Raw genomic sequence first — 24,889 nt, forward strand, 5'->3', positions numbered from 1 at the left:
CACACAAATTGCTTGTCAAACCTTACAGCAGCGAGTGCCCGTTGCACAGCAAAGAACCTTAGCTATGCCTTGGTAAAGCATGGCAGCCTGTTGGCTGGTCCATTTTTAAAAGCATGTTCTTTGCCCAAGATACATTCCTGTTAACAGAAATCTATATATTAACATTTTTTTTTCTGGGATAAATTGTAACTAATTTTGTTCAGTGGGTGAGTCACTTTTCCCAAAACTTCTTTATTATATTTGCAAATATCTTCCCACTTGTTTGTCATTTTGGAAACTCTCAAAGGATCCTGGCTCCCCAAAACTCTTAAAAGATATCTGTCATAGCATTTTATGAGGACCTTTTGAGCATTTGGAAAATAGGCTGTTTTACATGAATGTTCCTTAATATTCTCATGTTGTGACTTGTTGCCATATATTGATGGTGTCGCTGGTATGCCAAAATTTGGAGTCAATCAAACCTTTGATTCTACCGTCACTCCTGTCTGTGTGGCCAGCCTATTTCGTTATCTGTCAAAGAGGCAGCAATGATAGCCACTGTCCCAGCTCAGTCATTGAAGGGTGAAGTCAAGTGCTTGGTGTTTTATAGCTGCCCACTATGAGTTGGCTTCCTGCAGCTGTTCAAGGAGTCTTCCCACATACTTGTCTTGTTTTATGTGTTAGCCTTACTCCAGCCCAGACCTCGGATCTTTGGTTTTAAATGTGCTAATATAACTTTTGCTTATCACATTTAACAACGGGTAGTGAAGCGTCTTTAGCAGTAATTTAAAGATGCTGGTAACTTCACAATACAAGGGTGGGTTTCAAGGAGTGGGTTTGTTTTTTGTTGCCCCTTGACTGTGGGCATTTTGCTAGAAAGGGTAATTTAGTGCTCTTTCTTCAGGAGCAGAGGAATAAAGGATCCAATAACTAACAAAATGCATGTTAGTTTTGTTAAATTGTAGTGCATGTTAAATTATAGACAATGGTTTTATTTTATGGCCTGCAATGGAGTGGACAACCTGCTGAGGAAACTGAGGCCTCCTTCCAGTTATCTGATGTCAAGGTCAGGAAGAACATGGAGATCTGCTTAGGTGGAATTTATGACTTTGCGGTCATTGAAAGTTGAAGATGAACACGTTTAAAAAATTAGTGTATAGGAGAAAGTAGTCATGCTCATTTAAAGGTACATTTGGGCTGTTTGGGTAAGGTGACTATGTTTTCCTTTCTTTTCAGTAGGAAAAAATTGCTATTCTTCTCTCTGGAGCTTGTCATAGCATCTCAGACACTGAGTTTTGAGTTCCAGAAACTGAGGGTCAGGGTGCCGAACACGATGAGGCTTTTTCTGTGCCCAGGGCTGCTGCTGCTGTAGTTGGCAGAGGGCAGGAGGTGGGGCATGGCATGAGCCTGGCTAACGCAGACTAATCTCCATCCGGTCCTGACCTCTGGATGCGTTTGCAGCGTGTCCTTTAATCAAGCCTCAAACCTGCTGTGACAATTTACATTCGATTCTGATGATATTTGGCTGTCAGTTTGAATAGAACTTGGGCAGGTTCTCCAGGTCTGTAGAGCAGTAGATAGGGCAGTAAAGTGAAATGAAAACAAAAAACAAAAAAAACAAAAAAAAAATGTGACTTTTTAAATGAAAAAATCTCCTCAGAAGTCTTATCTTTATTCTTGACAGATATCCAAAAATTGTTTTGGCAGAAAGGTACCAATTGTTTACTTTCTCTTTTAATCAGACTAGTAGTTTAATAAAATTTACATAGACATAGTTACCTACATTGATGGCAGTGAGGGCTATCTGGACGTTACTGCTTGGTGGATTCTTAATGGCTGGAATTTTGAACATAGGAAATGGCCATCTTTGAGGGTCTTTATTAGGTCTCTAAAAGTTAGTAAGCCCTCCGGGCATTCTCTGATTGTCCTGTATTTTCCTGGTCTTAGCCTTTTCACATCTTATGATTACTTGTTTTTTTGTTTTTTGTTTTCCTTGAGACAGAGTTTCGCTCTTGTCCCAGGCAGGAGTGCAATGGTACGATCTCAGCTCACTGTAACCTCTGCCTCCTGGGTTCAAGCGATTCTCCTGCCTCTGCCTCCCGAGTAGCTGGGATTACAAGCACCTGCCATCACGCCTGGCTAATTTTTATATTTTTTAGTGTGTGTGTGGGGTTTCAGCATGTTGCCAGGCTGGTCTTGAACTCCTGACCTCAGGTGATCCACCCACCTTGGCCTCCCAGAGTGCTAGGATTACAGGCGTGAGCCACTGCACCTGGCCTGATTACTTGTTTAACTATTTAGCCTCTCACCCTCAAGACTGAAGTTCTGTGAGAACATGAAGTGTACTTCTCTTGTTCACCATTAAAAAATTAAACGAGGCCAGGTGTGTTGGCTCACGCCTATAATCCCAGCACTTTTGGAGGCCGAGGGCATGGATTGCATGAGCTCAGGAGTTTAAGATCAGCCTGGGCAACATGGCGAAACGCCATCTCTACAGAAAATGCAAAAATTAGCCAGGCGTGGTGCCTCGGGTTTGTGGTCTCAGTTACTCAAGAGGCTGAGACGGGAGGATTGCTTGAGCCCAGGAGGTCGAGGCTGCAGTGAGCCGTGATTGTACCATGGTACCCCAACCTGGGCAACAGAGCAAGACCCTGTCCCCCGACACTAAAAAAGTTAAATGATTAAGTGCTTACCATAATACCCAGCCCTGTTTTAAGCTCTTTTTATAGATTAAATTCATTTCGTCGTTACAGCAACCCTGTGAGATGGAGTATTAGCTTCCTGTTGCAGCTGTAACGAATTATCATAGATCTGTTGGCTTACAACTGCACACATTTCTTATCTGTCTTCCAGTTCTGAGGCCAGAAGATTGGTTTTGGTCTCACTGGGCTAAATTCAAGGTGTCGGCAAGGCGGCATTCCTTTCCTGTGGCTCCAGGAGGAATCTGTTCTGTTGCTTATTTGGGTTGTTGGCATAATTCAGTTCCCTGTAGGGAATGGTTATCAGTTGTTGGTCATTCCTAGCTTCTAAAGGCCACTCACATTTCTTGGCTGGAACTTCCTTTCTTCTATCTTCAAAGCCAACAGGGTTGGACAAGTCTGTCTCATGCTTTGAATTCTTTTTCCACCCTCCCTCTCCCCTTTCCTTTTCCTCCTTCTTGTGTTATCTCTGATTACAGATGGCAAAGTCTCTTTCTTTTTAGACTCATGTGATCAGATTTTGCTCCCCAGAGAATCCAGCGTTTATCTCCACATCTCAAAGCGTGGAACCTGAATCACATCTGCGAAGTGCCATTTCCCGCGTAAAATCACATATTCACAGGTTCCCGGCCTTAGGGTGTGGCCGTATTTGGGGAGCCATTATCCTGCTTGCTGTGGGTAGGTACTGCCATTCTCTTTATCTTGCAGATGAGGCAAGCTGAGGTGCAGAGGGATTAAGTAATGTTTTCAAGGTCACACAGTTAGCAGGGGGCATCTGGGATCCCACTGTGGGCAGTGCGTGAATTATGCCTTCTGCTCTGGGATCTCCATGGTCTATCAGGACCTGAGCCAGGCATGTGTAGGTGACTCAGCACTCACCCAGCGAGGGGTGAATTTATGCTGGTCTTTTCCCTGTTTCTTCTTCTTCTTTTTTTTTTTTTTTTTTTTTTTTGAGTTAGGGTCTTACTCTGTTGCCCAGGCTGGAGTGGCGTGGCATGACCACAGCTCACTTTGGCCTCGACCTCCCTGGGTTCAGGTGATGCCTCCTGCCTCAGCCTCCTGAGTAGCTGGGACCTGAGGCATGTGCTACCACACCCAGCTAATTTTTGTATTTTTAGTAGGGATGGGGTGTCACCATGTTGCCCAGGCTGGTCTTGACTCCTGTGCTCAAGCAATCGGCCTATCTTGGTCTCCCAAAGGGCTGAGAGTACAGGCATGAGCCATTGTGCCTGGCCTTGTCTCCTCTCTTTGAACAGAAGTGATTGATATTCAAGGAGTTCAAAAACAGAACAGAACAGAACAGAACAGAACAGAACAGAACAGAACAGAACAGAAGTGATTGATATTCAAGGATATTCAAAAAATTGGCATATGTGAATTTCTAAAAATTTTAACGGATAGAACAATTTGTGTCCCACGTAGATGAATTGTTTTTCAGCTTTGCAGCTTGCCTCGATTTGGAAAGCTCCCTTGCTGTAAACTCAGCTCTTTCACTTCCACTCATCTTGTGTTCCTTAACCCCAGTGACAGTTCTCTGTCTTATATGAGGCTCAGAACATCAGCTATGGAGCCTTTCCTTTGTCATCAAAGAACTCATTCTGATTCAAAGTGAATTTCAACATGTAAATAAATCTACTTGAAAATCTTGCAAAATGCCAATAATGCGTATCATTTCTTGTTTGCTACTTTGTGCTGTATTTGGAGATATTCGGAGCCAGTTTTCACCACATCGTAGTTATTGCCCCAGAAGACTTTAGTGGGTGGCACTGATGGTCTTTGTCTTTGTCCAATGCACCCCATTGCACCTGGCCCTGTTCCCACCTATGCCCTGGAGCGATCTGTGGTCTACACATTATAATCTCTGCTTTTCTCCCTCTGGGTGTGGTTAATCTCGGCTCTTTAAACTCAAAATATGGAGTGGTCTGCAGTAAGTCTCTACTTTCTGCCTGGAAGAGAAAGAGGAGCACAGATCACCCCCCCAGGAGCTTGTCCGGCATCCTGCACAACTCCTAAGTCCCAGGGTTCTGCACATTCGCACATGTTATCTGCATTACAAGATTTTCAACTAGATATTTTTTCGGTGTTAACTTTAATTCTAAATATGAATGAGTCCCAGGAGAACAATTAAACCCATTTATGCCTCGTGTTCTGTTATGGGAACACTAAGAATGTGGGAATTATTTACATCCTGCTCAAGGTTATTGCCAAGGTCTGATTTTTCACACGTGTCTGCAGTTCAAAAAATTGCAACCTCCAGCATAAATGGGTTTAAAGTAGAGTCTTTTTGCAGCTAATGGTTTTTAAGCCTCTATATTTGAAAGAGGCTTAGGAAGTTGAACTCAGCTGGGTCTGTCACAACTGTCGCCTGAGTCCTGGTTTTTGTGCTGGACCCTGCACACTGGTGCAGGACTTACAGCAGGAACCAAGAAATCATGGTCCCTGCTCTCCTGGAGTTTTTGGCTTTGACGAGGACAGCCACTGAACATGTGGTTCTTACACCCCGACAGGTGCAGTTTGACTCCTCCTTTAGGGAGCTCAAGTCCAAAGACACATCCCCTTTGTCTGATAAAACCGCACTTCTGATGGGGCACAGAATGATGCCAGCAGAGTGACCTGGGGAGGCTCCCGCTGGGGAGCAGCTTAGCTGTTCAGACTCGGAGACAGGAGTGCCATGTGATGTCTAATATATAGATCCCCTTTGCCTGTGCAGGCATGAAATGAAGATTCTGTTGTTTTCAGCATATTACACCAGGATTCCCAAAGTGCCTGTCATCCATCCTATGCATCTTGTTTGACATCTTCCAGTTAGAAAAGTATCATCTTCTTGCAGCACTATTCACAATAGCAAAGATATGGAATCAACCTAGATGCCCATCAATGGTAGACAGGATGAAGACAGTGTGGTACAGATACACCATGGAATACTCTGCAGCCGTAAAAAAGAGTGAGATCATGTCTTTAGCAGGAACGTGGATGGAGCTGGAGGCCATCATCCTTAGCTTACTAACACAGGAACAGAAAACCAAATACTGCATGTCTTCACTTATAAGTGGGGCTGAATGATGAGAACCAATGGACACAGAGGGGAACAATAGACACTGGGGCCTACTTGAGGGCAGAGGGTGGGAGGAGGGAGAGGAGCAGAAAAAAGTAACTATCGGGTACTAGGCCTCGTACCTGGGTAATGAAATAATCTGTGCAAACCTCCGTGACGTGCACTTAAGACATATAACAAACCTGCACATGTACCCTAAACCTAAAATAAAAGTTAAAAAAGAGAAAAATGTCATGTTCATTCGATTCTATGTTTTAATGGTCACTTTTGTTTTGGAATCTAATGGCTGTTGGTCTTGGGATACCGTGGTAGATGGTCCACAACAATCTGTTGGTTGGTACAGCTTCTGTAACGAGTGTCTTTCCTTGGATGCAGTAAAATGGGCATCCTGTCCTTGACACAGAGATTTGCAGAGCTCTTAACTGTCCTTGAGTTCTAAGATATATTTTGAATAGATGTCTGGTATTTTGAGCGGAAGTCTCAATGTGGTGATTCAAATGAAAACCAGAAAGACAGGGGGACCTGCAAACAACCCTGGTTTTCAGTCTTTCTGATCAGTCTCCTTCCTGTTTCCTTTTCCAGGTGACCACAGACAGGCCACGGGAGGCTTTAGGTTCTTTGCCCCCAGCTTTCTGTGCTTGCAGCCTATGCAGCTCATGATGTGGGGGTCTCCATTGGTTACCGACGTCTCTCCTCTGTAGATTGGTTCAAAGTGTCTGGCACGGAATGGAACTGCTTTCTGACAGGATGGGACCCGTGAATCCATACTGGGACAGGCCTTCTCACAGGCTCATTCAGGCTCAGCCCAGGGACTCTTTATTCACAAGAAAGAGATCACAGTTTATCATGTCTGGAGAAATGTGCGCGCGCGCGCGCACACACACACACACACACACACACACACACAGCCAGTACACATTACATTTAAATTTGTCAGGCAATTTGTATTCCTCATAATGAAATGATTAAACACATCAATATAAAATTCATCTTTTTCCTCCCTCTTCTCAGTAGAAGGTGTTGGTTGCAGAAGACCAGTTGGACATTATTGATGAGGCTTGGTGAAGAGGAAAGAGCTTGTTCCAGGGTCTGAAGGAGGTGGGCCGGGACTCCTCATGGCCGGGCCCAGGAGACAGGTTGTCATGCTAAACAGGTTGCAGTACGTTTGCTAATTGACAGCCATGAGGTTGGGTGGCATTACAGATAGAGGGGAAGTGTCCATGACTCTTGAGGACAGAGCCAAGAGTCAAGGACCGTTTGACGGTGAAGTGAAGTGGCACGTAAAATCCTGGTGAGAGTATCCTCTAAGGGCAATCTGTGTGCCATATTTAGGTGGAAACAGCCACCTCTGCAGGACTGTAAAATAGCACTTTGGTATTTTCGTGTTTGCCTTGCAGTACCACGTCCTGTCAGAACATCCTCTTCTTCTCAAAAGGTCAGCATGACCTTATTGTCTGGGACATAGTTGGGCTTGCTCTGTTTTGTTCTTTCATTACTTTTCATACTGTACTTTCCAAAACACATCAGTCATCTTCTCATCACTGGTTGCATGGATGCTGGAGCCTTTGTGGCGGACAGCTCTGTTCGTTGCCCCGCCTTCCTCACTAGCAGAACCCTGATTTTGTCAGGGATAGCAGAGTACCTGGCCAAAAACTTGACTTCCTAGGGTCCTTTGGAGCTAAGGCAGCCAAAAAACTAAGTTCTGGCCAATGTTTTGTAAGCAGACACCTATTGGGTGGGTCTTTTAGAAAGCTGTTGTCTTCTTGGTAGAGCAGCCATATTCTTTTCATCCCTCGTGTTTCCCCCTTCTGGTCTGGAATGGGAGCTACAGTTGCTGCCTTCCAAATGGCAGGAGGAGCTTTGACTTGAGGTCATTGCAGACTTCCTGTTACATGGGAAGGACAGACCCTTCCTGGGTTAAGCCACTATGGTTGGGTTTCTATTACATGCAGCCAAATATGATTATCGATATGTGAGGTGCCTCCCTGAACTCATACTGATAGGAGCCAATCGATTTAAACATGTTTAATGGGGTCTTTATAAAGGCATCTGGGCCAGCCACGGTGGCTCACGCCTGTAATCCCAGCACTTTGGGAGGCCAAGGTGGGTGGATCACTTGAGGTCACGAGTTCAACACCAACCTGGCCAACATGGTGAATCTCCATCTCTACTAAAAATATAAAAATTAACTGGGTGTGGTGGCTTGTGCCTGTAGTCCCAGCTACTTGGGAGGCTGAGGCAGGAGGATCACTTGAACCCAGGAGGTGGAGGTTGCTGTGAGCTGAAATTGCACCATTGCCCTCCAGCCTGGGTGACAGAGCAAGACTCTGTGTCAAGAAAAAAATAAGGCATCCAGGGCACATTCTCTTTCCGCTTTCCTTTTGCCTGTTTCCTTTTGGAATGACCTACTCAGTAGATTGACTTGGGCCTCATTTGGCCAAGACATGGGAGGCTATACTCACACAGAAATTCTGCCACTCTTGGTGGCAGGGAAGCACCAACTGCAGGGTATAAAATGACACTCTGCAGACCAGGACTGCCCTACCCAGAGACAGACCAGCATGGCTGGATGTAGTGTGAGGTGAGGGTTCAGAACCTCATATGCCTGGTTCTGAATGATGCACCTAGAGTCTCCCGGCTCTGGCTCCATCCTGCCACAAACTCGCCTCCTGGACTCTCAGCATCATTGCTTTCCCCATGTTCTGTGGTGCCCTGATGGATCCTTTGTTGTAAAGCTTCGGAGTGCATAGAGTCAAGTGCCTTCTGAGTTTCACTTTGCCCAGAGAGTGACTCTGCTGTCATCTGTGGGTGGTGCTTCTAAAGTGTATTTCAGCTTGGCAAAGAAGCATCAGACATTTGGCAGGGTTTTTTATTGAAGGCTCTCATTTATCAATGCCAACTTAGCTTGTTCTAGTGCAAGAAAAATCCATAGAGGGCTTGGGTTCACGCAGGTTAATTACAGATAGAGCCCTGGTTTTATGGATGGTCTTAAACATTGTCCTTCAGTCGTCTGCACTCATCTTTGCCAAATTTCTTTCTTTTTAATACCGTACGACACTTTAAGAGACTATATGGCTCTAAGCTTTCTTCCTTTTTATCACTTGCCCTCCTAGAGGAGAATAAGAGAGAGAGAGCAGAACGTAGTAGAAAGATTATGAGCTTTGGATTTCAGTAAAGCTGGATTAAAATCTCAGCTTAACTACTTACTAGCTATGTGGTCTTGGTTCCTTAATATCTATAAACCTCAGTTTTTTCATTAGCAAAACACAAGGATTTTAGTGAACATTAAATAGTGTTATGTATTCAATACTAATTGTGGTCTTATTCTCTACAGCTACTCATGCCTACTTCCCTTATCTTATTCTCTGGGAGCAGCAACTTTCAATCTTTTGTTTGTTTGTTTGTTTTGAGAGAGAGAGTCTCACCCTCACCCAGGCTGGAATGCAGTGGTGCCATCTCAGCTCACTGTAACCTTTGCCTCTCAGGTTCAAGTGATTCTCCTGCTTCTGCCTCCTGAGTAGCAGGGATTATAGGCACCCATCACCACGTCTGGCCATTTTTTTCTTTTTTTTTTTTTTCTTTTTTTTTTTTTTTTTTTTTTTTTTTAGCAGAGATGTGGTTTCCTCATGTTGGCCAGGCTGGTTTCAAACTCCTGACCTCAAGGGATCCAGCCACCTCAGCCTCCCAAAGTGCTGGGGTTACAGGCATGAGCCACTGCTCTCAGTTTCAATCCTTTTAACTGATTCTTTTGGTAATTATCTTGATATTTCTAAATAACATGTTTTGCTACTTCTTGATTTTTAGATAATATTCTTAAACTTCCTAGTATGGAAGATAAGATGTTGTTGTCTTTCACACATGCCTCTTCCTCCACACACAGACACCCACATCCTGCCCTCCATCCTTCTACCACAGTTATTTATGATTTTGTTAGCCCAGTTCAATGTATACGTCACTATAGTCATGTAAACACTTTGACAGCGGAGCCATGTAGTGTACTACTATTTGTTTTTTGTCCTGAATAGTTTTTGGCTTTCCCTGAAGTGGTCATTACTTATTTTTTGAATGCACCTATTGCTATCCTGTGGTCAAAATAAAATGGGGAAGTGATAAGTGCTACTAGTCATGTTATTAGAAGGAAAGAGGCACATCAGTTCTTCGAGGGAAAGGATGTTTTATCATGGCATTAAATTCTCAAAATAACTTTGGTTGTGGGACCTCATATAAATGGTACAGTGGACTTTTTAGGAAATGCCAAAGCCAATTCCATATGGTGGCTGTTTACTGTAATGGTTTTAGAAAATAGCCAAGGTTATATAGTATTTCAGTGCAACTGTGGAAAGATGATCCTACGAGGGACCAAGCTGTTCAGTCTAAAAATGCTTTGTGGGGAAGCTTGATCCCAGAGTGGGACCTGGGCATCTGGTGGATTGGCTGGACAACCTGTCCCCTAGTCGGTCTTTCCTGAAGGCCACCCTCTCCAAGTAGCAAGACTGCACTCATTCATTCAACCAAGAGCTATTCAATGAGGCAGCCAGACACTGCCTAGGCTTCAGAGATTCTGTAGTAAAACAGATGTGTGGTCTTAGCCCTCATGGAGTTCAAGATCCTGTGGGAAGACAGACACTGAAGCATGAAGAGGTGGTGTGACAGGTGCTCCCAAGGAAGAGTGCAGGAGGTCTGGGAGGGTGCAACACCTGACCGTAATCCCAAAAACAGTCTGACAAAGTCAGCCACATTTGTCATTCTGCTGATACAGATCCTCAAACTGCTTTAAGGCTTCTCAATATCCCTAAGTCCTTAATTTCCTTTCCTTTTAACTTTTTTGAAGGCTTATCTTCTCTCTGCACTGACAATCAAATAACTACAGAATAAACACACAAGATCTCAGAATCAGCCTTTTTCAGGCTGTAAAATCAAATTCCACCAAACACAAAACATCCTGAGAACAGTACACCAGAGCTTATGTCAGACCTTGCTGGTCCCAGCTGTTCACACCAGGAAAGGGCTCTGAATTCATAGGTTTGTGACTGTCTGAGGAACAGATCACAAAAATCTAAGGGTCACTGGTGAAACAGAAGAATGATGGCTTTTCTATCACTGTATATCTACTCTAAATCCACATTCATGTGAAAGCTCGTTCGTGGCAGAAAGATCTTCAAATATATCCATACAAGGCAGAAATTTATACAGTGCAAATATCTTAGTTGAAAGTAGCAGAATTATTTACTTAGATCAAATGTTCTTTTATTCCTTGTCTTTAAAATGATATAACAATTTCTTATTATAAGTCAGAGGGTTGGACTAGGTGAGAGTTTTGAGTCCCCTTTCAGTTGTAAAATCTATGGTTATAGATTTTTTTTTTTTTTTTTTTTTTTTTTTTTTTTTTTTTTTTAGATAGAATCTCACTGTGTTGTCAGGGTTGGAGTGCAGTGGCTATTCACAGTCATGATTATAGTTCTGCAGCCTCAAACTCCCAGGCTCAAGCAATCCTCCTGCCTCAACCTCTCAAGTATAATATTCTGTAAAGTCCTTTACCAAGTTACGCTTTGTCTGTAAGTATTACCTGGTACCAAGTCTGTATTCCCTGGGGCAAACTCAATACCAATACTCTTGTGAAATAATGTATATTTGTCAAATTTTACCTTTTTTTTTTTTCTGTGTATAGATACTTACTCTAGAAGAATAACCAGACAACATTTTTTAGAAGTCATTCATTAATTACGTTGAATACAGAATGAGCCCTTGGCAATTTTTTCAACAGGCTTTGGCACTTCTCTACATTATTAAAATGTGACTTTTATTACTCAAAGTGCAATTTGCATTGCAGCAGTTATTATCTTCAAAAATTAGAAGACTTTATTTTCTCCTAGTTTATATACTTTTTTTTTTTCCCCACAGTGACTTTGAAAGTTCCCATCTACCAGGATTCAGAGAATCTGCCTCATTTGAAAATAATGGGAAGAATAAAGAATATTTAAAGTAGTGAAATTGACAAATCTGTATTAAATCTGTAAAGATGGAAGAATACCCCCAATCCCCATGAGAGAAAATAACGTATAAAGCAGTAAAAAGACACATTGGCATATATTGTAAGGCAGGGACTAAAACAAATTAAGAACAAGATATGAACATCCACAGAAGTTTCTTTAGGTTTGGTAAGATAAACTGAGGTGCTAGCTTAGGAACTGAAAAGAAACAAGAAACAGATAGTAAATACCCATATGACAAGATGCTCAACTTCACTAGTAACAGGGAAGTGAAAAATAAAACCACAGTGAGATACCTTTTTACACGAACCAGACTGCTAAAATTTCACAGGTCTGACGATGACAAGGGTGGATGAGGCTGCGGAGCAGCCGGAACACTTACTTACTTCCCTGGTAATAGGAACGTAAGTGGGTACCACCTGCTTGCTCTAGGGGAGCGATATATGTCCACAGTGTGAGCCCCTGGAGTTACCTGGCAGGTTTGTGACCTATGTGTGTAACAGGAGACAAATGGTAATGTTGATTGCTACAAGTTATATGTGTACCCTGCTGAACACTAGAAATAACTCAAATAGACATGTAGATTGGAAAGAGAAAGTGGTATGCTTATCTCATAAAAAGATACACAGCACTGAATGTGAATGACTCACAGGTACAGGCAACATTGTAGACGAACTTCAGAAACATTGTATGGAGCAGAAAAGCAAGTCTTAGAGAATTCAGACAGCATGAACCCATTCACAGACAGTTGGGAAAATGTAAACTAAACTAAATGTAAAATGAAACAGTGTTTCTTAGGTTAAAAGTTGAATGAAAATTAGGTTAAATTGGCTTGTCAGAAATGCTAAATTTCTGGGATCTAGGTCAGACCTACTGAAACAGAATCCGCATTTTAATAAGACCCTTAGGCGATTTTCTTTTTTTTTTTTTTTGAGACAGTCTCACTCTGTTGTCTAGGCTGGATGGAGGGCAGGGGCACCATCTTGGCTTATTGCAATCTTGACCTCCTGGGCTCAAACCATCCTCCTGCCTCAGCCTCCCTAGTAGCTGGGACCACAGGTGCAAGCCACCACACCCGGCTAATTTTTGTATTTTTTCGTAGAGATGGGGTTTTACCATGTTGCCCAGACTGCTCTCAAACTCCTGGGCCCGAGTGATCCATGCACCTTGCCCTCCCAAAGTGTTGGGATTACAGGTTTGAGCCACTGCACCTGGCCCTAGGTGATTCTTATGCACACTAAAGTTAGTCTTTGCCAAATAGGAAAAAATTTAAAAATGCAAAATTTAGGTTAAAAGTAAGTTACTGGGAAGCTGAGGCAGGGGAATCACTTGAACCTGGGAGGCAGAAGTTGCAATGAGCTGAGATTGTGCCACTGCACTCCAGCCTGGTGACAAAGTGAGACTCTGTTAAAAAAAAAAAAAAAAAAAAAAAGTTAAGTTACAATAAAATCGATCATTTTGTTAAAATCATGAAGAGCCAGGGAAAAATAAACATAAAATTCAGAATGTGAGTTATGGGGGGGCAGGGATGGAGGACGAGAAGGAGGTTTCAAAGACGACCATGACGCGCTTGTTCAGAACCTCCAAGTGGTGTGTGGTGTTCATTGTATCATGAGTCTTTGCAACATAAATACCAATATTCTTTTGTATCTACTTAAATTTAATATGCACAATTTTTAAAAAGGGGTTAGAGTGAGGGTTGGGCCTGGTGGAAACGGGATCTGAGGCTGACCCAGAGGGTGGGGAAGTTTGGTGTTTGTGGAGCAGAAACCATCCCGGCTCTCTCAGGCCAGAGAAGCCCTTTGCACAGGGCCGCCCATCCCAGTCCATAACTCCATTGGCCCCCCAAAACTAGCCTTGCTCCAGGGAGAAGGAGTTCCCTAGATAGGTGGGCCCGTGGGGAGGGTGTGGGTAGGTGCCCTGGCTGCTTCCTGAGTGGCCTTGGTCCCTGCACTGGAGGTCAGTTCAGACAGTGCCACCCAGGCCTTGGGACATTTGCTTCCATTCAGCTCCCAGTAGGTTCCCAGTTTACTGTGGGAATGTAGTTGCTTGAAGCATATAAGCAGATGTCCAGCTAGAGCCTAGGCCGCCGAAGGGCTGGGTGAGTTCAGACCACTAATTGTATGGAGGTGAAGCGACTTGCCTGCTGGTGATTGGCAGGTAGGTTGGTGCAACTCCAGGATACGGGTCCTTTCATCTGTTCCACATTGTGCAGCCTACACAGAGACTCAAGCTTGATGGAATTTCATGATTATAATGTATCCACAAAAAGCTGTTTATAAAAATTACATGTGATCATTTGTAATTAAAAAATTTAGAAAATACAGATTAGAAAGAAAAAATTTTGCCTATAGTTCTTTTTATTTTTAAATTTAGTTAAATTTATTATTATTATTATTATTATTATTTTAGATAGAGTCTTGCTCTGTCACCCAGAGTGGAGTGCAGTGGTGCCATCTTGGCTCACTATAACCTCAGCCTCCTGGATTCAAGCAATTCTCCTGCCTCAGCCTCCCAAGTAGCTGGGATTATAGGTGCCTGCCACCATGCCCAGCAAATTTTTGTATTTTTAATAGAGACAGGGTTTTGCCATGTTGGCCAGGCTGGTCTTGATCTTCTCACCTGAAGTAACCCACCCGCCTCGTCTCCACCAAGTGCTGTGAGCCACCATACCCGGCCAAATTCTTATTTTTCAAATGCCCACTGTTAACATTTTTGTGTATCTCCTCCCAGTCTTTTTTCTATGCATTTAATAAAATTACAATTACATTGTGTTAAGGATGTGAATTATACCACTTTCTCTCTTTTTATATACTTTTCTCTGCTTTCTATTTATTTTGTACTTTCTGTGATTTGAATATGCCATATTAAATATGTTGAAATTATCTTTGCCAAGGAGTCAACATTAGCAAGAGTACAGTGGGAGATGTTTATTTATTCCTGAAGAGTTTAGCAAAGATCAGATATTTGGGGTCATCAATTCTGTCTTCTTACTGCTTGAAAATCAACCCGCATATGAGCATTTCATCAATAAACACTGTCATGGTCCTTATTTCTGGTAGGTGCTGGGGAAACAGATGGAAAGATAACTTGCTAGGAGGTCCGGTCTTGCAGCTGCAGGGGTAGGGTGTTCATGAAAATTATACCTGTGTTCAGTTGTGTCCAATAAAATAAAAAATATCTCGTGTGAATGGTTTCCTTGATCAGGGCTTGCTTCTGAAGGGCAGAGCTGATCACGCCCTCACATTGAGCAAAAGCCACGAAGTAGTTATCTTTCCTTACGCCTTTGGTTTTTGTTTAAAGGTTCATTACGAACTTTAGCAGTGAAAAAAAGTGTGGCAACTGGGTCATTCTGACCTAGAAGCAACCAAAATACTTCTGATTGCCACAGCAGACAATGATGAATCATACATAAACAAGCTTGGTGCCTTTTCAGATCTGCGGGTTGTAATCAGACTCATTGTTCTGTAGCCAGTGAGACATTTGCGCCAGCATGTTTGGGTCCGTGGGAGGAGGGAGGCTTGCAGATCTTCCCAGCGATGTGTGTGCTCGTCCATACTAGCGCAGTCGAAAGAGTGTTTATGTTATCCAGGTTAAAGCCCCATTAGGGATATTCATTATCGTCGTTATGATACCGGTCAAAGGTATCCTTTGTTGAGCACCTGCCATATGGCAGACTGTGTCAAGGGTGCTTTATGCCCCTGGTGTCATGGAAAGCCTTCCAACAACCTTATGATAGGAGGCATCATTATCCTCATTTTGCCAAGAAAACTGAGAATCTGGGAAGTTAAGTCATTCACATAGCTAGTAGATACCAGGCACCTATAAATGTCTGTTGAGTGAATGAATAAATGAAGGAATGAATGACAACTCCAAACTAATGGGAGAGAAATGCAAGAAGAGAGATTAATCAACATGAGACAAAAGACTTGGTGCCACAAGTGAAGGGGTTTTGCGCATCCCAATTATTCATATTTGCAATTTGTAAGCTCCACATTCAAATAGAGACGAGAATTGGGATGCGATTTCAATGTGGGTAAATAAGACAGATGGAGTACTATGTTTATGATCAGAAAAGAGATTACTCATCTTGAAAAAAAGAAGATAAATGGGAAAACACTGAAGTGTCAGCCACTGTGCTAAGTACTTTACTCCACTATCTCATTTAATTCTCACAAATCCAGCTGTGAAGTCAGCACTCTTATCTCTGCTTATGGCTGAGCCCAGAGAGTGAGGGAGGCTGTCCAAGGTCACACAGCTCCCAGGGTGATGGGGGCGGGGACTCGACCAGGCACACCCAGCTCCACAGCGTCCCTGAGACTCCGTACATGGAAGCCGGGAACAATAGTTTCATTATTTATGCTTGAATTTAGTTTTATATTTAATGGAGGAAAAAATGGATGATACACAGATTTCTTGCCAAAAACCCCAACAATTGACTCTAGCTTAGTCAGTGCAGGGAGAAAGCCAAGCAGGTGATGAACGTCTTGGGGTAGCCAGAAATAATGAAGTAGGGGTGACTGGTGTGAAATTCAGTTGTGGGGACCATATTTTCTAAACCAGAATCAGTACACCATGCTCTCCTGCCATGTTCTCTCCTAGGAGAACTCCTGAAAATTTGTAGCTTGCAGGCAGAAATGTAACTGTATAATTATTTCTACTATAACATGATATATGTGTTCCTAAAAATTATTGCACCATGCAAGACTGGGCAATAAAAAACACAGGATTTATGACAAACACAGGGTTAGGGGAACAGCTCTCAAAAACTTCTTCAATGACACATTTTTTGAAAAGATGAAAACCTAACAAAAAGGGCAGCAGCGTTTTATACGTGCTGAATGGCTAAGAGATACATGAATACTGCAGGAGAGACGGAATTTTCCCTCCAAGTGCAAAGGCAAATGAAATGAAGTTTTTCAGTGGCAGGGTTGTGGCTCGTGAGAGCCTGTGAAGTGGAGGAAGGACAGAGACCTGGAGTCCTATGGAAAGTTCTGACATCATGTATGGAAGGACGTGGATTTTAACACGCGTCTTGACTGGAGGTAGCTGGTAGGTGCTTGAGGCTGGTGTGTGTGCCTTTTGTGTATTTCCAAGCAGCTGGGTTCAGTTGGGTACCATTTTTCTGAATTTACTTTTGTGTTTCTTGCAGAGGAGATCAAGCACACACAAAACTCGCAAGGTATTCGAACTGTTCTGTAATCAATCTGTCTGTACAGATTTGCAGTTTGAAAACAAGCGTTATAGCTGAAGTCACTGTCTATGGGAACATAACTGCGACTCTTGCTGACCCTGTGTGCTGAAGTGGGAAGTGTGTGATTTTCCTACCTCTAGCCTTTCTGCAGAACTCTTCAGGTTACCCAGGGGTCCCTCAACAGTAAGGCCAGACCAACAGGCTCACCTGTGAAGGCTCCTCTTGTGTGGTTTTTGAGTCAGTTGGGAAACAGAGGGTGGCCCTTGATCTTCCTGAGGATAGTAACTGGGCTGGGGGGTGGGGGGTGGGGAGGGTTTCTTCTTCACATATCCCTGGTTTTTCTGATTGCTTTGGTGTCTTTTCTTCTGTTTCTTCTCCCAGATGTTGTTTTCATGTTTTCTTCTTTAAGTGCCACGTGACCCTTGGATTTTCCTGTGTGTTTAAGAATGAGGCAGAGAAGGTTGACAGGGAGTGTCGTGTCCACAGGTGGCACTGGTGTCTGGCAGGTGTTGCTTTTGGGGTGCTCAGGACTGAATTCCGGAAGCCTCTAAATGCCAGACTGTGTGTGAGTGGCTCTAGTTCTTGTCGGTTTCATTTTCTATCAGAAGAGCTTTCTGTATTTTTTGCCTAGGGGTGAACGCCTGGCTCCTGGGGGGTCTGCATCTGTCCCTGGGGTTGGGAGGTGGAGGGGCCAGCTGCTCTGTAGACGGCATTTCACAGAAGTCACCTGGTCCCAGTGTCGCTCCTCCTAGCACTGGTCTGGCATGTCTGAGTGTCTGGATTTCCTCAGGGCCAGTTGGTTCCCCCCGGTACATGCCCTTCTCCCATGTCAGCTCACATTCCCTCTCTAGTCTGGCTTCTGGAAGTTTATGAAACCTGAACCGCTCGTTAGCTAATGGTCTCCTTTCCATTTTTTTGTCACTGTGGCTTAAAATACCTCACCCCACTTATTTATTTATTTATTTACTTATTTCAACTCAGTATCTTTTGAAGATCATCTCAGGAAGGGTCAGTTACCATGTTTAATTAGAAGCTAATTCTCATACCGTAATCTAAATTTCTGTTTCCATTAAATGGCATTTTTACAAGGAAAGGACTTTTTCTCTATTCTTTATGTTTCCAGTGCCTAGCACACAGAATGACACTTAAAAGATAGGCTGGGCGCGGTGGCACACACCTGTAATCCCAGCACTCTTGGAGGCTGAGGCGGGCAGATCACAAGATCAAGAGATCGAGACCATCCTGGCCAACATAACGAAACTCCGTCTCTACTAAAAATAACAAAAATTAGCTGGGCATAGTGGTGCATGCCTGTAGTCCCAGCTACTTGGGAGGCTGAGGCAGGAGAATCACTTGAACCCGAGAGGCAGTGAGCCGAGATCCCACCACTGCACTCAAGCCTGGTGACAGAATGAGACTCTGTCTCATAAATAAATAAAAGAGAAACAAGGTGTTTGTTGATTGAAATACATTGATTGAGTTCTTTGGTTACTTCTAGGTCTCACAGTCTAGGAATTGGTGATTCAAGGGGAGAGGCTGAGGAAAATCTTTAACTAGATGGGAGGGCTTGGGGTACTTGGGTTTTCAAGAGTATAGAAAAAGGTTGCATTAGCCCCACCTACATTATTTGTTTTATCTTCCCCACTTCCTGGCTGTGTCCACTAAATCTCTAGGCTGTCTACATTTTACCTGGGTGTGGATGTCAGAAGTGTTCGTCTTCTTTCTTCTTGCTACTCTGAACTCTTTTTTTTTTTTTTCCTGTAAAATGCAAACACCACCCTGCAAATAGACTTACTCAGATACCTTCTGTTTCCCAGGCACTGTGATTGGCCTAGGCCGTACATCTCCGTGCTCTCTGCTCTCATGGGGACTTCAGGCAGCAGGGGAGAGAGGGAAGCACAGAGATAACCATGGTCCTGGGAGACCCCCACAAGCCTGGAGCCTACACAGGAGTGGTAGGGATACAAAGAGAGTGCCCAGCTCACCAGAACCACCCCAGAACCACCACACAATAAACGAGATGCTTGAACTGGGTCTTGAGGGATGAGTAGTTCATGTGATGAATGAGGAGGAAGGGCTTTCCAGGCAGGAGGAACACAGCACATGAAGAGTCAGAGGTGTGACAGGACCCAGAGATGCTGCTTGTGCCTCAGGCAGTCAGCAGCCAGGCAGCGGGGCAGCACCAACCCCACACGGTTTGTCCCAGTAAAGCTTTGTCTTCTCTAGTCATCTGGCAACCTCTCAGGGAAACGTTTTGTAAAAGCCAAGCCATGTTTATTTATTAATGGTGGTTATCATAGTTTCTAGGGCATTTTGTTGGATAAGTAGAGACTTTTCTGCTTTTTGAAAGTAATCACTTCTAGCCTTTGTGGCTAAAAAGAGAAAATGCCGAAAAATACCAAACTGGCTAGGATTGTCGTGTTTAATGTGAAGAGGATTTGGCCAGGGGTAAGGAACATTCTGTTTGGAACAGAACGAAGAGATTTATGGCAAGAAGATATATTGGCATTGAGCAAAGAATTGCAGATTTAAACTGAGAAGAGAGCCCACAGCAGATGGAGTTAACGCTGGAGGTGAGCACCTCCTCTTCAGGTACCTCAATGCTATTTTCACATCAAAAGCCTATTTTTGACGGTAATGAGAAAGCGCAGTTGATTCAAAGCCGTTGCAATTTAGACCTAATGAAGGCAAACTTTGCTAATTTTCTCCTTACAAGTTACGTCAGTTTTAAAAGTTAGCAATTTATGACATAGATAAAAGAAGCATTAAAAAAAAAAAACCACCTTGAATTATTTTACTTAGAGGCAAGTACCATAGAATTTTTTTTTGAGATGGAATTTCCGTCCTGTCGACCAGGCTGGAGTGCAGTGGTGGTATCGTGACTCACTGCAACCTCCACCTCCTGGGTTCAAGAGATTCTCCTGCCTCAGCCTCCCAAGTAACTGAGATTACAGGTGCCTGCCACCACGCCTGGCTAATTTCCATATTTTTAAAAGTAGAGATGGGGGTGCAGCATGTTGGCCAGGCTGGTCTCGAACTCCTGACCTCAGGTGATTTGCCTGCCTTGGCCTCCCAAAGCGCTGGGATAACAGGCGTGAGCCACCATGCCCAGCAGATATTTTCTTTCAGTCCCTTTTACACATTTAATTAATTTATTTACAGGTTGCAAGTTAGTAGTGGTAATAATTGTTACTGTTATCCTGGTGTGTGTACTATTATATATGTGCCAGGCACCAGTCTAAGCACCCTATACATAGTAACTATTAAATCCACACAACTCTTAAGAAGCAAGTACTTTTCTTATTTTTCAGATTAGGGAAACGGAGGCATATAAAGGTCAAGTAACTTGCTCAAGGTCTGTAAGTGAAAATTCAAACCCAAACCTGGGTCCAGAGCTCACCATCTTAAAAAACTTGACTGCTTAAACTCTTTCTCTGCTTCTCTAAAAATATAATAAATAATATATTCTGTTTTAACACATGTATTTTAATATACATGATATCATATTTAAGAACTAATATAAAATTATCTGCAGGATCTACCTGTCTTTCTATACAGTAAATGTATCTTGCTGAGTGTTAGATCCTAAGCATGTTTGCATCATTTACAAACTCTTCATGCACATAGCTTTTATGCCTGTGGATATTGCGGGCTGTGTTAAGCATGCATTTCTTGTTGGGTATTTCGTTTCTAGTTTCCCACCATTACACAGGGTGCCCTGAGTGGCAGAAGGCACGGGGCACTCCGTATACACAGCCCAGTGTGCCTCCCTGATGAGCATGTCAGAGCTGCAGATACTCGCTCTGGCAGAACCTCCTGGTGTGCCGCCCCTGCCTGGCAATGAAGGTGCAGGGATGGGTGGGGTCTCATGGCCCTTTCTAGGGAGGCCCTGCCCAGTCTGGGAACGAACAAGCCCATCACACGGGTTCTATGCTTTAGCGCCTGATACTTTTGGGGACTGAGCCCAGGAACAGCTGGGAACTCTCCTCGCTGTCTGGGGCACCAACAGGAGTAATCCACCTCCTTAGACTTTGTCATAAAAGATAAATGACCTTGAACTCCCTGGGTCCTATTGAAGTCACTCTTGCAGGAAGTCAGTGATCCTAGTAGCAAGAAGAGAAAAAGCAGAGTTAAAGGTATTAGTGCAATTGGAGGGGGCTCTCATGATTTATTTTCTTTCCTCTTTGAATTGGAATTTGATCAGGAGTCCTGGATTTGTAATAGTTAATTGCAACAGGGATGTAAAGAGAGCTCTGGACAGGAGTTCATGTTTCTTCCCTCCCTCCCTCCCTTCCTTTCTTCCTTCTCCTTCTCCTCCCCCTTCCTTCCCTTCCTTCCTTCCTCTTCCCTCCCTCCTTCCCTCCCTCCTGTTCCTCTCTCTTTCTTTTTCTCTTTTTTTTTTTTTTTTTTTGCCTTTTTTCTTTTCTTTTATGACAGGGTCCCGCTCTGTTTTCTAGGCTGCAGTGCAGTGGCGCCATCACAGCTCACTGCCAACCTCTGCTTTCTGGGCTCAAACAATCTTCCCACCTCAACCTTTTAAGCGGCTGGGACTTCAGGCAGGCACCACCACACCCAGCTAATTTTTATTTTTTGTAAAGATGTGGTCTCATTATGTTGCTCAGGCTGGTTTCCTGGGCTCAAGCAATCCTCTCACCTCAGCCTCCCACGGTGCTGGGATTACAGGTGTGAACCATTGTGCCCAGCCAGCTGGCGTTTTCTTGAAGATTTCTATAGTGGTAGCAATGGTTTAAATGAAAGAAGTGTAAGAATATGTCATCCTGGGACTCTCAAGGGAGTCTTTGTTGTTGGGGTATGTTCCGTGGTATTCACAGTAGTTATTTTAAGGGGCATGTGCTTTTACTTACGTGGCTTAGGTCAGGGCTACCTGTAGTCCTTCGGAGGCAAGCCAGGCTGCCAGCTGACTGTCTTCCACTGCAATCCCGAGTTCTTCTCCTGACCCTTTGTTCTCTGCACAGCGTACTGTGGCTCCACTCCAAGGACACAAACTTCCATGTAGTTTAAAAAGAATCAGTTTAACTGCTGGTGGTTAGACAGATTGGTATGTACCTGTGTGGAGAGCACTGTGACCCAAGAGAACACTTCATGGCTAAGAGGACATGAAACGGTGGCATTTGCCATCTGACCCAGCAGGCACCAGGCAGATGAAGCTCCAGTTGGAAGGGCTACTGCTGATTTTTTTTTTTGGTTGTTGTTGTAGCTCTGGGAGCAGATACTAGCTCTGAAACCGTTCCCCTGGCTGACTTGGCTGCCTCTCCCTGCCGGGTGTCAGGCCGACCGGAGCCAGGCTCTGCACAACAGGGCGCTCCACGAATCCTCCTCCTCCGTCCCCAGGCGCAGATCAAAGGCAAAGCCCAGGAGGCGGGAGTCCCTGCACGCTTTCCACCTCTGCTGGGCTTAGGCTGCTCTTGGCTGGTTGGTCTGCGGAGTGCCTGATTGACCAGCTTTTTGTAAGGTACTGTTTATTTGACTTTGCAAGCGAGCACCGGCTTTGGGGGTTGGACTGGTTTGTGTAGACTTGTTAGGAAGACAGCTGGAGCCTATGTTTAGCAGAATAATAGCAAAGCACTGGCCTTTGATAAGGTGTAGGGAGCGGTAAACCCAGGCAAGTCCACTTAACCAATGGGTGTCCTTATGTTCATTGTTTGAAATGGTGTCAAAAGGGGTTGCAGATAATTAGTTTGTGTTCTTACGAATGATAGACTAAGGCGATTCAAAACCCTTCTTGGGCCCGGCCTGGTTGGTTCCGGAGGGAAGTTTTTCAGGTTTCCGCTTCCCTGGCTTTATTCTGAAGGTCCTTCTCTTCCATTCAGTTCTTACTGCAATTGGAGGGGACATCGCTGATGGCTTTGTAGTTGTATTTGAGAGCACTTCAAGATGTTCTCCAAAGAAACATTCTCTGACCTTCTGTGCACAGATGTCAGAGCAGCTTGAGGCTGGGCTGTGGCTGTGGGCCAGGCAGTCTGAGTTGGAGCAACAAGCAGATTAGACACCAGTCGGCCCAGCTTTTCTCCCTTCAGTAAGTGACACCTGGGGAGTTTATGAGTTCCTCTTGGGAAAATCAGAGAAATCTACATGAGAATCATGCCTTGTTTCCTGCCAGGAGGACCGTCAAAGAGTTTATAGGATACCTTCCTGCAGTCTCAATGCGTTTATTGCCATGTCATATATCGGGGTCTGACTATTGCCCACCATTCCCATTCTTCCAGGGCTTTGGAAATGAGACAGCTTGAGAACGCAGTCCTGAGGGTATTGCTTTTTTCTAGTCTTTTCTCAAACTTTGGACTCGCCGGAAATAAGTCGCCATGCTTGTGTGTTGACGGGGAAGCTCTTCCAGTTAGAATTTGGTTGCAGGGCAGTTGGAAGAGGAGGGAGCATGGGTCAGTGGTGTCTGGAATTTGGGGTGTTCTGGTGAGATTGGGGCGGGGTCATGTCCCTGTGGCTGGCCAGGGTAGTGGCCCTGAAGAGCCAGGTTGGCAGGATTCTAGGAGAAGGCCATCTCCCCGAAGGAGATGGAACCCCAGGTTGGAGGGCTCATGGTGTGTTATGGATGTGATTCAGAATGGAGGCAGCGAGGCAAAAAGGGAAGGGAAAGGGGGGCCGGGCAGGAAGCCAGGGTTGGGGTTTCGCTCTTGTAGACTTGACTCCAGAGCATGGCTCTCCCTTCACTGCCATGGTTCCTTCTGGAGGAGAGGGTGTCACACCGTGTGCGGCTTTGTGCCCAGGCGGGCTCTGTGGGCATTCGCGAGTGAGTGGATGGCAAGCGAGGGGAGGCCGTGAGGAGCGCAACGCTTTGCGTCCTGACCTGGCAGCTCTCATCAGACCCGCACGCGCTAGCTTCTCTGTTACAGCGAGACCACCATGCCTCTGCCTCTTTCCGAAGCCTGAGGTCAGCCAGGCTCCTCCTGCCGCCCTCCCCGCACAGATGCAGGCTGCAGTCCTCTTTGAGTCCTGGTCTATTGCAGTCTATTGCTTCCTCCTAGAAGCCCTCCTTAGGAAGCCGCAGGAATCTCTCAAACACAGCCTCAGCGGCCCTGCTTAACTCCTTCGGTGGGTCGACAGGGTTAATTTCAAACACCTTAGCAGGGTTTAGGCTGAACGGGCCCCTCGCTGCCCTGCTACCCGCTGTCCCCGCGTACACGTCATGCTGCAGGCCTGTGTTACCCAGGCACACAATAGGTGTCTAAGCCCTGGGTCAAGCCGGTGCCTTGTATCCTTCTGCCTGGAATGCCCCTTCTTTTCAGCCAGCAAACCTGTAATCATCTTTGACGATTGAGCCTTCCGTGAGGCCCGCTGAGACTCCTGGTAGAATTTTCCGTTCCCTTCTGTGTTTCCCTCCAGGCCTTCTTGCCTGCATTTCTTCTACTTCGAATTGTTACCTGCTGACCCGCACTTCCTGTGTCTCTGTGAGGTTTTTCAGGGCGGGATCTGTGTCTATTTCAGTTTCACCCTTAGCTCCAAGTGGGAATTAAATATTTCTGCCAAGGAGCCAATTTAGATTATGTAAGCATTTACCTTTGTTTAAGACACAATCAGGATTCCAGAAGAGGAAAGTTCCTTGCTTTTCACAGGACATAGAACAGGCCAGAAGCTGTCAATGTGTGGCTTGGGGCAGACCTAGCTCTCTGTCCTTGAGTCCCGAGACCCTGAAGGCCCCAGCTGCATGTGCTCTTGGATCTGGGGGTGGCCTGGCTGGTGGTGGAGCAGGATCTCCAGCAGCCTAAGATCATTGGCAGAGTCAATGGCCGCTCCCTTACAGATCCGCTCTCCTGTAAGAAGCTGTTCTGGGCTCTGGGAGGAATAAGGGCCAGAGGGGAGATGGGTGAGCTTCCTCGCTGCATTTGGCAACTCAGTCCCTGGAGGGGACGTAGACACTGACACACTGTCTATGGCCTCAGGGAGAACAAACCCAGAGCCCAATGAAGGTACAGTATGAGCAAAGGGCTGGAGCAGG

At 44.7% G+C, this 24,889-nt stretch overlaps 1 protein-coding gene across 10 annotated transcripts in view; it reads left to right on the forward strand.

The window, feature by feature from the left end:
• GREB1 (growth regulating estrogen receptor binding 1) overlaps positions 1–24,889 on the forward strand; it is a 163,731-nt gene that overhangs the window by 37,603 nt on the left and 101,239 nt on the right. For 4 of the 10 annotated variants that reach the window (XM_039460754.2, XM_039460764.2, XM_039460772.2 and 1 more), the window contains exon 1: positions 22,399–24,860. The exons of 4 other annotated variants lie outside the window; for them this stretch is intronic. In XM_039460754.2, coding sequence (XP_039316688.2) covers positions 24,824–24,860 — 37 coding nt within the window. In that variant the 5' untranslated portion in view covers positions 22,399–24,823. 2 more of the 10 variants (XM_039460755.2, XM_039460753.2) reach the window with 2 other exon arrangements.

This window comes from Saimiri boliviensis, chromosome 1, assembly GCF_048565385.1.
Source record: "Saimiri boliviensis isolate mSaiBol1 chromosome 1, mSaiBol1.pri, whole genome shotgun sequence".
Lineage (NCBI taxonomy): Eukaryota > Metazoa > Chordata > Mammalia > Primates > Cebidae > Saimiri > Saimiri boliviensis.